The sequence below is a fragment of the Coenobita brevimanus genome, chromosome 6 (assembly GCF_032717465.1).
Source record: "Coenobita brevimanus isolate Jiangsu-jjx chromosome 6, ASM3271746v2, whole genome shotgun sequence".
Taxonomy (NCBI): domain Eukaryota; kingdom Metazoa; phylum Arthropoda; class Malacostraca; order Decapoda; family Coenobitidae; genus Coenobita; species Coenobita brevimanus.
In genome coordinates this window covers 64,922,922-64,940,126 of record NC_136959.1, presented here as the reverse complement: position 1 = coordinate 64,940,126, position 17,205 = coordinate 64,922,922, and the positions used below count along the sequence as shown (strand labels likewise).

The following is a 17,205-nucleotide window of genomic DNA, read 5'->3' as shown; positions in this document are numbered from 1 at the left end:
TGTTATTTTTATGAAAGCGAGTGAGATAGAGTTGTAGTTGTGCGAGAAGCTAAAAAAAAAAAATACTCATGAAAGGTTGGGAGTGCCGATTCGGAACTGTGGTACAATTAGGTAGTTACAACAAAAGCCTCTCCAGCTCGTTAATTGGCTGCGAGTGTTACTGAATTGCATGCCTCTGTAATTGCTCTGAACCCTTTCCCTCACGTTCTTTTTTTTTTCTCTCTCTCTCTTGATCTGCCTGCATCTCTTTGTAACAAAATAATGGGTGTATCTTTGTATCAGTCGGGGACGGGAAAGGTCGGGTGCTGTGTTGGAGCTCGTTCTCTGTGTCGAGTAAGCATCTTTTTTCTCTTTTTTGGCTGTATACATGGGATATTTCTTATATAATTGTACTATAATTCTAGGATAATTAAACTTGTGGTTGTTATTGGCGTATATAATATTTGTATAACGTTAGTATAATTTTAGCACATATATTGTTATGATTATGCTTCTCGAGACACGCCTTTCACTACGATGACGTCATTTTATGTATATAGTTCTTACCATCACCTAATGATTCTCCTTAGGTTATGGAAGACTTTTTGAAATTGAGTTACATGTAAATTTCAGTGACCCCATTACAACAAGGCAGAGTTTTTTCCAGCTGCATTTATTGTGTGTGTGTGTGTGTGTGTGTGTGGAATGAAAAATGTCCTGTTACCTGAAATATCATATGATCTCTGTTATTAATTCTGATCTTGCTGTATCTGGTGTGGGATTCTTTTTTGCTATCGAGTCATTTGTTGATTGTGACTATCCCATACTTGAAAAACAGTGAAATACGCTATAGTCCTTTTACCTTATACTTGGCCTAGATTTTTTGTGGCCCTTTTCCAGTTTGTTTCACGTAGTTTCCTGACAGAAGACGATGCTGTGGCTCTCCATTCTTTCCACAACACTTCTTCGTGACCAGCCTCATATTCTAGTGTTAATCTCCTCTTACAGGTTTAGTGTTCAAGATGGAGAGATGGTAAGTTTAGGCCAAGTTAGAGTGAAGGAGGTGTAGTCATTTCTCCATAAATGAAATAAACAAGGGTAACACTGCCTCGGACTAAATTTCGAGATGGGATTATATGGGATTTTATATAAGATTTTTCTGATGTATTTGTTGTGTATTAATCCCCTCCCTTTCTACCCCTTCAGCACGAGACCCCCCAGGCAGCCCCACCACCTACATACCCCCTGTGGGCGTCGGTAAGTACTCCGCCACGTATTACATCCATATTTTTTTTTTTTTACATCCACCTTTTTGCATCCACTTTAGCGAACCGCAGTCTTTTACATAGCACTTCTTCGTGACTAGCATCATACTCTAGCGTTAACGGCTCAGTATTAATGGTGGAGAGATGGCAGTTTTAGGCCATGTTAAAGTAAAGAGAGTGTATTGTAATCTGAGCTTCCCATTGGCTATTGGATTGGGAATAAATCGGATGTTGACCCTCGTTAAGTGACTCCTTCATATTTAACGAGTGTGTGCTGAAGAGTTAATGAATGGGGTGATTAGGAGGGGAGGAGGAGGGGAAGGGGGGAGGGAGATGGACAGGAGGAAGAGGAGGAGGAGGAGGGAGACGGGCAGAAGAGGGAGGAGGATAGGAAGAAAGGAGGAGGAGGAGGCCGAGGTAGACGTGCAAGAGAAGAGGGAGGAGGAATAGAAGGAAAGAGGAGGAGGAAGGAAGGGAGACGGACAGGAGAAGAGGGAGGAGGAAAATGAAAGGTAGATGTCTTTTTTTTTCTTTTTTTTTCAGCCTTGTCTCAGATTTTCGTCCTTTTGAAGCTTATTACACGCAGCTCAAGGGGATAAAGGAGCACAATACTACGGCTCTACCTTCGTTCCGTAGCACTTCTTCGTGACAGGCACAGCTTTCTACTGTTAGCCTTTTGTATCAGGTGATTGGAGGAATAAGACAATACTACGACTCTCCCCTCTTTCCATAGCACTTCTTCGTGACTAGCACCATATTCCAGTGTTTATCTCTTGCTGTAACTCCGGCGCGCGGAATCCCTAGACTTTTTTTTTAAATTTTTTTAGGCCAAGTTAAATTGACAAGAGGAGAAATGTTACTAATAATTCATGTTGCAGTATTAAGCTAAGTTGCAATATTCACCCAGATTGCAATATTGCGCTGAGGGGTTAATGAAAAGGGGGGCAGCTAGGAGGGGAGGAGGGGGAGGAAATTGGTAATGAATGGAGAATGAGAGATTAACTAGGGAAAAGGAGAGATTGACTGGGAGAGAGAGTGTGTGAGTGAGGTGGAAGGAGAGGGGGAGACGAGGATGGGTTGGAGAGGTGTGTGGATGAGGGTGGTGTGAGTTGGAGGGAGGGCAGCCTGATGGCGGAGGACAGGGTGACGTGGAGGCGATTTGTTTGTGGCCATCCTTTCCGGGATTAAGAATCTGGTTATAAACAGATAGCTAGAGAGGTAGATAAACTGGAGATACAGTAGATGATAGAGTGATAGACAGACAGGTGATGGATGTAGATAGATACAGATAGCTAGAGAGATAGATAAACTGGAGATACAGTAGATGATAGAGTGATAGACAGACAGGTGATGGATGTAGATAGATAGATGGACAGACAGATAGATAGATATAGGGATAGATAGATGGATAAATGCATAAAGAATGACGTATTAAGTTTATTCCAGTCACCTGTCGATTTTACCTGACAGAATAGACTTTCAAAGCGAGGTTAATTAGATGTATCCTACCTTTAATTACTCCCTCCACAGGTAAGCCTCCTTCCATACCTGTATATAATCACCTGTCAATAGCACGAATAAAATGGGAAATGAGGCCTCTATGACTCAGCTGAATAAAATCGTCTTCAACCTCAGGAGTGAAATGCTGAGAGAGACAGGACCGTGTGAGTGTTGATAAGGAGTTGAAAGGTGGAGGAAATGGAATGGAAATGAAAGGCAACAGGGAGAAATGGGAGAGAGGTGAAAGGGAAATTGGTGGGAAATGAGAGAGAAAGAGAGAGAGAGAGAGAGAGATTTACGCTTTTCCTTCTCCTTATCCTCTTCTCCCCTCTCCTCACCTCTCCTCATCTTCCCCTCTCCCTTTCCATCTCCCTTCTTATTCTCTCAGCTTTTGTCGACTCAGCTTTCAGTCTCCCCCGTCCTATTTTGCCACTCCCTTTCCCCTCCCTCCCTTCCTTTCTCTCTCTCTCTCTCTCTCTCTCTCCCCCTTTGTAATAAGAACTGGGGAAAGTCATTACCTAAAAGTTTGGAGAGAAGAGGGTAGGAGAAGGGGAGAGGAAGGGGAGGGGAAGGGGAAAAAAGAGGCGGGGAGGGGAGGGAAGGGAAGGGAGAGGGGAAGGGGAGAAGAAAGGCGAGGAGGGGAGGGGAGGGGAAGGGAAGGGAAGGGGAAAGGGAAGGAGGAGGCAAATGAAAGGGAAGGAACTCGAAGTAAAGCGAATTGAGAGAGAGAGAGAGAGAGAGAGAGGGAGAGAGAGAGAGAGAGAAGATGGGAAGCGAAAGCGGAGAGGGGGAGGGGGTGAGACGTGGTTGTCGGAGAGGGGTGGAGAGGAAGGGGGGGGAAAGGGGGTGGAAACAATGGAAGGGAGAAAAAGGAGGGAAAGGGAATAAGGGAGAAAAAGAAAGAAGGGGAGGGAAGGAGGGGAAGTAAGAGGAGGGGAGGGGAGGGAGAGGGGAAGGATTGGGAAAAATGGAGGGATTCAGTAGGGGAAGAGAATAAAGGAAAGAGGAAAAAGATGGGTAGGGACAGGATGTGGAGTGCTTCTCTCTCTCTCTCTCTCTCTCTCTCTCTCTCTCTCCCCCTCCCGCCCTCCCTCCTCTCTTTTTCCCTCCCTCTTTTTTCCCCTTTCTCTCGCCTAGGAGAGTGACATCTCTTTTTAGAAGGGAAATAAAATTCGAAGGTTCTAGGGTTTTATGAGAGAGAGAGAGAGAGGGAGGGAGAGAGAGAATTTTGAGGGAAGGAAGGAAGAAATTAAGGAGGGGAGGAAGAAGGGAGGATATGAAGGGAGGAGGAGAGGTTATGAGGGGAGGAAGAGAGAATATGAGGGGAGGAAAAGAAAATATAAGGGGAGGAAGAGAGGATATGAGGGGAGGAAGAGAGGTTATGAGGGGAGGAAGGGTGGATATGAAAGGAGGAAGAGGATATGAGGGGAGGAAGGGAGGAAAAGAGCTTATGAGGGGAGGAAGAGAGGATACGAGGGCAGGAAGAGAGGTTATGAGGTGAGGAAGAGGGAAGGAAGATGGTTAAAGGAGGGAGGAAAAGAGGATATGAGAGGAGGGAGAAGCACAAGGAGGGGAGGGGAAAGAGGAACTGAGGAGAGGGCTAGAGAAGGGGAAGGAAGAAAGGAAAGGGAGGGAAGAAGAGGGAAGAGGGGAAAGGAAGAAAAAGGAGAGAATGGAAAAGAGAAAGACAAGGAGGAAGGGGAGAGTAGGAGGAAAAGGGTTAGTGGAAAGGAAGTGAAGGGAGGGGAAGAAAGGAGAAAGGTGATAAGAATTGAGGAAAGAGGGGAAAAGTATAGGAAGGGAAGGAATAGAGAGGGGAGAAAGAAAGGAAGGGGAAGGGGAAGCAGTGGGAGGGAGGGAAGAAGGGAAAGGAGGGAATAATGTGGAGGAGGAGTGTGTGAGAGAGGGAAGGAAGAGGGGAAAGGGAGAGAGGGAAGGGAGGCGTGGGATATGGGGAAGGGAAGAGAGGGGAGAGTGTGTATGTGAGATAGGGTTATGGGGGAGGGGAACTGCAGGAAATGAGAGAGAGAGCGGGAGGGGGGGAGGGGGGATGGATAGAGGGGGGGGTTGGTGTTAGCAGATCACGAGCAGGAAATTGACTTAGTCTCCCCTTAGACGCCTCTCTCTCTCTCTCTCTCTCTCTCTCTCTCTCTCTCTCTCTCTCTCTCTCTCGCTCGCTCGCTCGCTCTCGTTTTTTTTTTTTTTTTTTTCACTTATTTCCTCTTCTTTGTCCTTATCTAATCTGTTCACGGTCCTCCTCCTCCTCCTCCTCCTCCTCCTCCTCCTCCTGTCATCATATTCATATTCATCATCATCCTTGCTTTCGTGATTCTCTTTTTCATTCTCACTGTCTCTCCTTCCCTTCCTCCCCCATTTCTTACCGTCATTCCTTCCTTCCTTCCCTTCCCTTCCCTTCCCTTCCCTTCCCTTTTTCTTCTTTTCTTTCCCTGTTCCCCTGTCGTCCTCCTTTTTCATCAAATCTTACACACACACACACACACACACACACACACACACACACACACACACACACACACACACACACACACACACACACACACACACACACACACACACACACACATTTTCGCAACCAACCACAGGTGCGACCCTTTTTTGACGTAGAGCACTGTAATGGGAGAACTCGAATGGAAGTATTACAGCCAGATTTGCCTCTGTACCTTTTTCATCCACATACCCGCAACCAGGTATATGCCATCCATTTATAAAGTTCACGTCACTATATCCCGTTCACTTTAACCTGACCTAAACCTGTCGTCTCTCCCTTTCGATTGACCTAAAACTTTCATCATTCCATCTTCATCGCTGAGGTGTAGCGATAGATCAACCCTGGAATATGGTAGTGCTAGTCACGAAGAAGTTCTGTGGAAAGGTTGTACTGCAGAATCATAGTTTTGTCTTTATTCCGTCCTTGGGCTACGGGAAATACGCTACAAAAGGACGATTATCTGCCAAGTTAGTGAATGAACTGTAATAAGCCGAGACCACATTTTTCAGTTTTATATTATTGTTCATTTTCCTCTTCATTCATCTTAACCTCTGTGTTTGTACTAATGAGTAAGAGGGTTCTGATGATGATGATGATAATGATGGTGGTGATGAGGATGGTAATGATGATACTTGCCGATATAGTGTTAACTATAAATATAAGATGGTATTTGACTATACACGCACAGCATAGTTGTGTGTGTGTGTGTGTGTGTGTGTGTACATATAGTAGCAAATTTATGAACTATATATATATATATATACAGAGAGAGAGAGAGAGAGAGAGAGAGCTGATGGTGACAGCAAAGGAGAGGCAGAACCCAAACATCGACTGCAGCCGGAGGGGAGGGGAGGGGGGAGAGCAAGGGGAGGGAGGAGGGGAAGGAGACGGGGGAGAGGGAATGGTTTTGCTGAAGGGGGGGGGTGAGGAAGGAAGAGGAGGAGAGGGAGAAGGAGGAAGGTGGAGGGAGAATGGGAAAGAGAAGAAGGAGGGGGAGGAGGAAAGTGAGAGGAGTAGGAGGAAACGAAGGAGGGGGAATGGGAGGGGGAGGGAAAAGCCAAAAGGATGCGGGAACAAGTAAGGAGAGAGAGAGAGAGAGAGAGAGAGAGGAGGAGGAGGAGGAGGAGGAGGAGGAGGATGGTGATAGCCTGGGCATCAACATCGGCCCCCAAGGGAGCCTGTGTCGTCAGAGAGAGAGAGAGAGATTTTGAATATATTCCTTGCTCTAAATATTTCAGATTTTTTTTCATTTTAAACGGTATATTCTGATAAATATATATTATTTCGCAAGTAATAAAGTTTGTTGTAATTAATGTGATTGATAGATACATAATGATCACTCTAGTAAGGATAGATAGATAGATGGAAGTGGATGGATGAATAGATAGGCAGATAGATATAAATAGATGGATAGACATAAATATAGATAGATAAAAATGGATCAGTAGATAGGTAAATAAATATAAATGGATAGATGGATAGGCAGATAGTCATAGGTAGATAGATGGATAGCCTTGTGATACCTCGGCACAGACGGACAGATATAAGTGCCCAAGTGGTGGCATGGGACAGTATGGTGTAATAAAATAAATCGCTTAGGAAGAGGTGTCAGGGAGCTTCCATAACCAGCCAGAATTCGAGCGTTAGACTGGTGTATAATTATCAGTCAGGTAAAGGTAATCCCACACGAGACAAATTACTTTTAATTGGAAAATATCGATAATTATAGTTAGCATAATTAGACTAATTTGTAATGAATGTTTTTTTTTTAATGGAGAGATTTATTGGGCTGTTGTTCCGCTTGTTTGTGCGTTTATTTTGTTTTGTTGTCGAGAATATGCTTGTTATTATTAAGGCCAGACCAGAGAGTGAGAATTGTCAAGGCTGTTAATTCTCTCTCTCTCTCTCTCTCTCTCTCTCTCTCTCTCTCTCTCTCTCTCTCTCTTTTTCTATGATACAATGACAGTTATTTTCCACACGTTTAGCGAGGATGATAGAGAGAGTGGAGCGAGGAAGTGAAGAGAGAGGGAGAGAGGAGGGTGGGCATGCAGGGAGGGAAACAAAAGAAGGGAAGGGAGGATAGGAGAGGGAAGGGAGGGGGAAGGAGGGAAGGGTGAGGGGAGAGGAGGGAAATACAAAAGAAGGGAAGAGAGAGGACGAAAGGAGAGAAGAGGAAGAATTGAGAATGATGAGTGAGAGAAGGGAGGGAGGGAAGGGAGGAAATGGAAAGGAGAGAGGGAAGGGAAGGGGGAGGTGGTGACAGGGAACGAAAGGAGGGAGGGAGGGAGAGTGGGGTTGACGAAGGGAAGGGAGGAAAAGAAGGGTCAGAGTGAAGGGTGGTAAAGAGATAAGGGAGGAATGGAAAGAGAGGAACGAGGGGAGAAAAATAACAGGAGATTGATGGAGAGAAATGGCGAAATAAAGATGAGGAAGGAAGAAGAAGAGACTGGAAGGGATTAGGCAGATAAGATTTGGAAGAGTAAAAGAAAGGGGGGAGGAGAGAAGAGAAGGAAGGAGGGAAAGGAGGAAGGGGAAGAAAGAGGGAGAAAATGGAGGGGGACAGGAGGAGTGAGGATGGAAGGAAGAAGGAAGGAGAGGATATAAAGACATTGAGAGGAGAAAGGTGGGAAGATGAGAGGAGTAAATCAGAGAGAGAGAGAGCCATGAAATGTAGGTGGAAGAGATATCAAGAATAGAATGAGAGGTAAGTGAGAAATTAAAGATAGAAATAATGAAGGAATGAGAGAGAGAGAAGGTTGAAAGTGGAAATGGGATGGTGCAAGACGGAAATAGGAGGGAAAGATGAAGAAATAGGGAAGAAGGAAAAGCATAAAGAAAAGTAGAAATGGGGAGAAAGAAGAGGAAAACTGAGAGGAAGAGGACAAAACTCTCTCTCTCTCTCTCTCTCTCTCTCTCTCTCTCTCTCTCTCTAAATAAGGTTAAGCAAACCCACTTTAAAGCGAGGCTCATTAAGGTTAGCTCAACTTGTCCTGCCACTTCAACCTTCTGCCACGTGAGGTGGAAGTGGAGGTGGATTGAAGTGGAGTTATGAAAGAGAGAGAGAGAGAGAGAAAATGGAGTCAAAGCAAAATTTAAAAGCATATGAGAATTGGGGAAAACATTGAGGAACGAGGAAGTGGAGCGTAGAAAATGGAGCGATGTGGAGTGAGGTGGAGCGAGTGTGTGGAGTTGGGAGGTGGATGAAACACAGTCAAGAGCCAGGAATGAGGATGTGAAGCGAGGAAGTGGAGTGAAGGGGAGGAGCGAGGTGAAGCGAGAGAGTGGAGTTAGTGTGACGTGAAGCTAGGAAGTGGAGCATGTGGAGGGGGAGGACGGAGCGAGAGTGGAAATAGACCGAGAGGTGGAATCAGTATGTCGATCGAGTGTGGAGTATGTGGATCTAGTATATGGAGCGAGGATGTTTGTCTAGTGTGTGGAGTGAGGATCTAGATGTAATGTGTGGAGCAAGTATGTGGATCGATTTGGGGATGTGGAAGATGATGTGGATCTCATATGTGGAGCAAGGATGTGGATCGATTGTGGGGGAGCGATGTGGAAAAAGATGTGGATCTCATATGTGGAGCGAGGATGTGGATCTAATATGTGGAGCGAGGAGGTGGATTATTCAGGAGAGCAGCCCATTTAAAGTTGTGGACTCCATACTGCCTTCACTCGCCCCCCCCCCCTCTCTCTCTCTCTCTCTCTCTCTCTCTCTCTCTCTCTCTCTCTCTCTTACGTCGTTCTCTTTATTTCCATTATTTTTTTTTTTTTTCATTTTCTCTTTTTCTCGTCTCTTTTCCTTCTTTCTTTTCTCTTTCAAACACTTCTTTCCTCTGCACTTCTCTCATTCTCTTTTCTCCTCTCCTCTTCCTACCTCTTTCCACTTCACTGGCCATGTCCTTTCCTCCTTACCTCCCTCCCTCCCTCTTTCGTTCTCAGTTCACCCCATCATTTTTTTCCTTCTTTTTTTATCCCTCCTCCTCCTCCTCCTCCTCCTCCTCCCCCCTCTCCCCCTTAGTTTCCGTCTCCCTTCCCTTCCCTTCCGTCTCGCCTTTCCCCTTTCCCTACTTCTCCCTTTCCCCTTTTCCTCCCTTACCCTTCTGTTCTTTTCTCCCCCTATTAGTTCCCTCAGTCTTCTCCAGTTCTTTCCCCTTTTCCTTCCCCTTCTCTACATCTCTACATCTTTTTCCTCCATCCCTCTCCATTACCCTTACCTCCTCCTCCTCCTCCTCCGCCCCCCAACCCTCTCTTCCTTTCCTCTCCCTTTCCCCCCTCGCTCTACAGCTTCTCTTAAATTTCCTCCCCATTCTTTTTCCGTGTTTTCTCTCCCCTGCTCCCCTCTCCCCTCCCCTCCTCTCTGCCTTCCTCTCGTCATATTCCTCCTCTTGGTATTCCTCTTCTCGTACCTTCCTCTTTTCCATCTTTTTTCAATCTTTTTAAAACGTACGTTGTTTAGATCTGAGTACATTTTTTTTTTTTACTCAGTTTAATCGTGGACCAATACATCACCTCCTCCTCCTCCTCCTCCTCCTCCTCCTCTTCCTCCTCCCCCTCCTCCGATGAACCCTGATTGAAATAACCTTCATTGGAATTTTGGCAAGAATTTCAGAGGTTGCAGGGTTCGAGGCATTTTGAAAGGTCTCTCTCTCTCTCTCTCTCTCTCTCTCTCTCTCTCTCTCTCTCTCACATACACACGCACACAACCCTAATACACACCCAGGTACACCTAATATTAAGAATAACGCATACAACGCACACACACTCCACTTCCTCCATGTACGTGTTTCGGCCCAGTTTTACTTAATGTGCACACGTGTATAGCTAAGAGAGAGAGAGAGAACGGTGAGTTGTGTGCGTGTTTACATAGTTTTGCTTCGTGTGTACCAGTGTTAATGAATACTTTGGTGAGTAATGTAAGATGTGTGTATATATGTGTACGTATGCATGTGTGTGTGTATATATGTATTTATGTACGTGTGTATGTATGTGTGGTTTTTTCCCTAAGCTGTTTTCGTGGGGTCAAATCTCCTGGTACCTAATTTATACGCACATTCGCTGGCTCCTATGACTCACTCTCAATTGAAGAAAATCGTTGGCGAAAGCTGGAGTAGAATCACGTAGAGTTTTTTCAGGACATAAGAGAGTCCCTAGAGAGAGAGAGAGAGAATATCAACCCCCCCCATCTTTCACGTATTTTACATATTGTTTTCGCTACTGTCAGACGATTTTTTCAGCCAAGGGGATTCTCTCTCTCTCTCCACACACACACACACACACACACACACACACACACACACACACACACACACACACACACACACACACACACACACACACACACACACACACACACACACACACACACACACACACCATTGCATGTTAATTTCCTCAGTTTTAATCTTGCCCAAACCTTTGCTCAGACGTGCGTAAAATTATTCATATGTATGGGTGTATGTGTACGTTCTTAGGCGTGTATGCTGTATGATTTTGTACATGTATGGATTTATTTTTATGTATGTATGTATGTGTATGTGTGTTTGCTTGTATGATTGTGTAAGAATGTGTATGTATGTATGTCCGCGTTTATATATTACTTATGAATGATGTGTGTGTAAATATTTTAAAATAAATACACGTGTGTTTGTAAGTGTATGTAAGTCTGACTATCTGTATGTGTCCTGTATGCATAAATGGATTCATGCATGTATGCATGTATGTATCTAAATTATTGTGTATTTTCCTATGTATGTATCTAAATTATTGTGTATTTTCCTATGTATGTATTTGTCTATCTGTCTGTCTATCCCAGTAACTGTCACCCCATCTGGCTGGCAATACACACACGGGAAATATTAGGGAGGGATGAGAGTTGCGGCAGGGGTGGCTGGCAGATTGACCGAGAATGAGAGTCCGAGGGAGATGAGAATTATTACAGGGGTGAGAATTTGAGGTGGGAAGCTGAGAATTGGCCTGAAAGTTAGGTTGAAAATTGGAGTGGCGTGTTGAGAATGAATAGATGCCAGTTACGATCAGCTGAGTATCAGATCGCGTAAAATAAATACATGTCTCGTCGATCGTCCTCGTCACAGTCAACTGACACCGATGAAAAGCTTTATGATCAAATTTGGAAATTTGTTGTCAAGAGGATAGCGTAATTTTTGGTGACTTAAATCTACCAGTAACAAAGTGGCGTGAACCGCTAACTGCACACTCAAGACAAGAGCTGTACATGAATCTTCAAAACGCCTTTTATGACTACATCAGTAGACCCTATAGAAACGAACAGTGGCAAAATCAGGTTGAAATGGCGAACATTCTTATTATTTTACATTTTTTTTTTTTTTTTTCAGTAGAAAACATCACCAGAAGCCTGCTGTCACCCATAAACCAAGCAAATAGCACCGTCCTCAGTAACTATACTATCCACAACAGCGATATCCTTTAAGCCATAAACAGACAAACTTAAACAAAACCCCTGTCCCTGATAACATATCACCGGGTATTCTCAAAGAAGCAAAAAATGAATTATTGCTGCAACTCTGTCATTTTCATTAAATCGTTAAATTCGGGAAAGTCCCATGCGAAGGGAAACTAGCAAATGTAACACCAGTTTTAAAAAAAAGTAAATATGTCGGTCCCAGGAAATTACAGACCACTCAGCTTAATATCAGTAGTGTGCACATTAATGGAAACAGTCATAATAGATATAATAGTTAATCATCTAGAAGAAGTTAATATAATGAAGGACTCACAGCATGGATTCAGACATCGACGTTCATGCTTAGTAACTTACTAGACTTCTTCCATGATGTTTACAAATCATATGACGACTCAAGAGCAGTAGATATAATTTACCTTCAGTTTCAGAAAGCTATTGACACTGTCCCTCACAGGCATCACGTAAGCAAAACGGAAGCCCATGGAATAAAAGGAAATGCGCAGAAATGGTTGCAAGACTGGCTTTCAGACCGAAAACACCGAGTTGTGATAAGCGGAGTGGAATCCAAATGGCGTAACGTGATTAGTGGCGTTCCCTAGGGCTCAGTACTTGGACCGATACTTTTTATTATCTAAATAAACAACATAGATGAGGGTTTAAATTGTAAAATATCCAGATTTCGGCCGATACTAAAATAACCAATAAAGTAACTTCAGCGTTAGAGTGACAGCAGTTACAAAATGACGTCAGTACTTTGGCAAGCTGGGCAGAATAGTGACAAATGAAATTCAACATCAAAAAATGCAAAGTAGTTCATATTGGAAATAACAGCATCCATACGAATTACATAATGAACAATATCCAGTTATCAAGTACAGGCAGTGAAAAGGATCTTAGTGTGATAATATCAAATGACCTAAAATTAGTAAGCAGCGCACCGAGGCAGTTAAAACTGCAAACAAATGGTGGGATTTATTGGAAGAACTTTTGAGTTTAAATTGGAAAAAGTCATACTTGCCTTGTACACCTCGCTAGTGCGCCCCCGCCTCGAGTGTTGTGTTCAGTTCTGGTCTCCGTAATGCAGAAGGACATAGAATAATTAGAAGAACTACAGCGAAGAACCACAAAAGTTACCTCGACTGAGAAACAAACCATATGAGGAACGCCTTGAAGCACGTAAATTATTTAGCCTAACGAAACACAGATTAAGAGATGACCTTATTGAAGTTTTCAAAATCATGAAGGGATATGACAAATTAGACACGAATAAATATTTTAAAATATACCGGTCAAGTCAAACCAGGAGTAATGGATGCAAAATTATGGGAAAACGTTTCCAATCCTGTGAAGCAAAATGCTTCTTCTGCAACTTAGTCGTAAATATCTGGAACAGGTTACCCACTGACACCGTGAGCAGTATCTCAGGTAAGACATTCAGAAACAAAATAGACAAGTTCTTGCACAAGAATCTTCAGCTGACTCTGTTTCTGTCCGAATAACTTACTTTTACCAGCTACGCCAAGGTTCATTCCCCTCCTGTCTACAGAACAGTCTGTAAACTTAACGTACCCATGCATAGTATCGCGTCGTGCCATTACATAGTATCAGTTTATAAATGCAAATAAAATAGTTTAAGCACAGACTACGATCCTCACAGATAGCCCTGAGTTAACGGTCAGTACTCTTACTTTCGACCTGTGATGGGCCGTGGATCACCTAGGGTCCCTGTTAGTTAGGTGACCACCATCGGGATTTTTTTTTAATGTACCAGGGATCACTACTTCAGAAGGTAACTTGTGTAGCCTACTTGTCCTGCTTGGGAAAGTTCCTTGTCTTAGTGGAATGAATAAAGCTGGGCCCTGATTGACTGCTGCCTACCTTGAAAGCGCCAGGCAAGGCTGCCGCATCATCCCTGAACATCCACACTGTGCATTTTCCACACTGTGTCTACAGACGTCCCGCTAATTCAGCGTACCCGAACATAATGTCATGCTTTAGTTATTTATTCGAGTATTCATTTATTTTATTACTTTCTCTTTCAGATTATTCAGACTCACAGCTTATAGATCAAGTATTTTAGAATGTATGTTTTCCCTTTCAGTCTCTCATATGAAATTTCCGTGTCAGTTTTTCTGTGTTGCATTGTGGTCCTTCTCACTTTTTCTTACTAGTTTTAACTGGAAGGTTTGGAGGCGAGGGGATCCTTCTTGCTTTACTATCCTTATCCTTCAGCATGTAGAGATAGATCTTGTAGTCATAGTCTACTATGCAACAAACAGCCTTGAAAGGACCATAATGTCTGTTGCTGTTTGCTTTCCTCCTCCTCCTCCTGCTCCTGATTTCCACACACTCACGCCCACTCAGTATTTTTGCACCCTGCCTTTCAACCCACACCTGAGTTTTTGGGAGAAATTTTCAGGCGCGTTTTACTGTTGCCCTAGGTGACGAGGAGGAGTTGGGGGGAGGAAAAGGGAGAGGAGGAAGAAGAGGAGGAAGAGGAAAAGGAGGAGGGGGAGAAAAAGAAGAAGAAGAGAAGGAGGAGAGGGAAGAAAAGGAGCGGTGATGGAGAGGAGGAAGAAAGATAACGAGGAGGGAAAGACAAGGAGGAAAAGGAAGAGGAAGAAAGAGAAGAAAATGAGAGTTAAGGTAAAGGATAAGACGAGGAATAGCGAGGGGGGAAAGAGGAGGATGAGAAAGGAGAAGCAAGAGGAAGAGGAAGAAAGGAGAAAATGAGAATTAAGACCGAGAAGAAGAGGGATAACGAGGGCGGAAAGAGCTGAAGAGGATGAAGAGAAAATGATTGAAACCAGCGTGTGTGTGAGAGAGAGAGAGAGAGAGAGAGAGAGAGAGAGAGAGAGACTGTCAGGTACAGGAGCTTAAAGAGCGAGAATATTCCGGGTCATGTTACGGTCATTAGCGAGGCCGGAGAGGGGATGAGGACCCCCCTACCCTGACCCCCTCCTTATTTGCATACGGGGGAGGAGGGGAGGGGAAAGGGTGAGGGAGGGAGGGAGTAGGAATAGGGTGAAGGGGAGGGGAAGGGTGGAGGTGGAAGAGTTAGGGTGAAATAGAAGAAGGTAGAGATGAGAGGAGAGGGGAGTTTTAGAATCGTATATTTCTTTGTATTAGAGAGAGAGAGAGAGAGAGAGGGGGGGGGGGAAGGGAAGTGAGCAGGAATCTTGGAAAAACAGAAGGAAGGACGAAATAGTTTGGAGGGGGGGAAATGGAGAGGAAAGAGGAGATGGGTGGAAAGGAGAAAACAGAAGAGAGAAGAGGATAATGCTGGAGAAGAAGGGAGGGTATGGGAGAAGAGAAGAGGAGAGAAGAGGAAGGAAAGTAGATGAGAGGAAAGGAGAGGAGAGTGGAATGAGGAAAGAGAGGCGAGGAGATGAGAGAAGAGGAAGAGGAATGAAGAGAAGAGGAGAATAAATTGAGAAAAGTAGAGAAATGAATCGGAAAGGGAATAAAGATAGATGGATGGATAGATAGATAGATGGACTACTAGAGATATAAACAAAGCTAGAGATAGATAGATTGTTATAGAAGGGGGGGGATGATCAGAAATCCAAAAAAGTCATGGAATTATTAATAACGAGGACACAAAAAACATCAAGCAGCCAAGCATGAGAAAAAATTAAACAAAAAGCCAAAAAAAAAAAAAAAAAAAAAAAAATGAGGCTGGGAACAAAGAAATGAAAAGTTAAAAATAATTTATCCAGAAATATTCCTCCATTCTTTAATTTGCTGAAGACGGTTTTTAAGTCTGTCCCCTCCCCCTCCCTCCCCCAGTTTCGCAAAAAAAAAAAAAAGGGGGGGGAGGGGACCGAGAAGCAATAAAGATGGAATGAAGACTCCAAGAGAACAGGTCAAGGTTGAGAGAGAGAGAGAGAGAACTAGGTCAAGTGGGATTATGCGGGAGCTTCAAAGTTACTGTCTTGGTATTTTTTGTTTCGATCAGGTTAGGTTAGGTTAGGCAGGGTTAAGGTAGGTTAGGTTAGGCAGGGTTAAGGTAGGTTAGGCTAGGTAAGGTAGGTTAGGTTAGGCAGGGTTAAGGTAGGTTAGGTTAGGTTAGGTGAAGTTAATGTAATGTAGGGTTGGTTTAGGAGAGATTAGGTTAGTTTAGTTTGACTCAGGTGAGGTGAGGTTAGATCTGATTACTTAAATGAAGTTGTTATCAGATCGCTTTGATAAGATATGGTTAACCAAGACAAAATAGGAGTAAAGAACATTAAAATCAGCGTTAGTCATCCTTCTCTCACAAACTTCTTTTACATTTCGTTCCTCACCTAAGCTGCCATCGACGCCCATCTTAGCAAATGTGCCGTCTGCTACTGCCAGGTTATATGAGCTAGGTCGTTAGGATGTGGGTGTGGGGGTGGGTGTTTGGTGTGGGTGTTGGGGTGCGTGTGAGTGTGGGTGTAGGGGTGGGTGTGAGTGTGGGTTTGGGTATGAGTGTTTGTGTGTGGGTGTGGATTTAGATGTGAGTGTTTGTGTCTCGTTGGGTGTGGGTGTTAGTGAGAGAATGGGCGGAGGTGGGGCTGTAGGTGTGGGTGGTGGTGTGGCTCAGTGTGAGTTTAGGTGTTGGATAATTACGAGCCTAAACATAGGTATGGATGGATGTGGATTAGAGGGAATGTGAGTAGGTATAAAGATGGGTGAATGAGTGTGAACAGATGTGTGTGTGTGTGTTTGTGTGTGTGGATATTTTTTTGGATGTGTGACTGTCAATAAGAATGTGGGTGTGGATGACTGTGGATGCGGGTGGATGTAACCTTAAGTGTGAGTGGAAATTGGTGATTGTAATTGTGGATGACAAATGTGAATAAAAAAAAAATGGTAAAGTTTAAGTGCTGGAAAGACTCCTAAGACCAGAAAAAAGGCCCTTTGTATGTATGTATGTAGACAGATAGGTAGACGGATAGATAGATAAATAAAATAAATAGATAGATGGATATAGGTATGAATCCTTCGACAGGTACTTGCTAAATTTGGAAAGGCATGAAGTTAAATTAAGGATTCTTATTGTTAAAAATATTATGACGGTAGCAGGAAGAAACCAAAAAAAAAAAAAAAAAAGTCATGATGCTGAAGAGGTTAATAGAAGTTTTTTATAACCCCTACAGGCCGAGGATCTATGTGTTTATACTGTAGTCGTGTGGCGGTGACAAGAATATGTTGGAGATGTTTTTTTTAGGTGCTTATTGGAGATGCTGGTGATTGTTTTTAACCCCGCACCCCCCAAACTAGGAATCTCTCTCTCTCTCTCTCTCTCTCTCTCTCTCTCTCTCTCTCTCTCTCTCTGTTTTTAATGATCTTTTTATGTGACCTCTACCGTAGGGGGGGGGTCTTTCTCTCAAGTAAATAACATCGTCAATTTGTAGCAAAAAAAAAAATATATATATATATATAAAAGGGACGTCCTCTTAGTGAAGGGCATCTCCTGGGATTAAGGAAGCGTGGGATGATTGCACAAAGGAAATAAAAAAGAGAGAGAAAATAAAAGAATTGAA

The 17,205-nt window shown here is 43.6% G+C and overlaps 1 protein-coding gene across 1 annotated transcript in view; it reads left to right on the top strand.

The window, feature by feature from the left end:
• LOC145401638 (leukocyte tyrosine kinase receptor-like) overlaps positions 1-17,205 on the top strand; it is a 161,747-nt gene that overhangs the window by 8,756 nt on the left and 135,786 nt on the right. Inside the window, 1 exon segment of the mRNA XM_080273833.1 lies at positions 1,186-1,236. Coding sequence (XP_080129959.1) covers positions 1,186-1,236 — 51 coding nt within the window.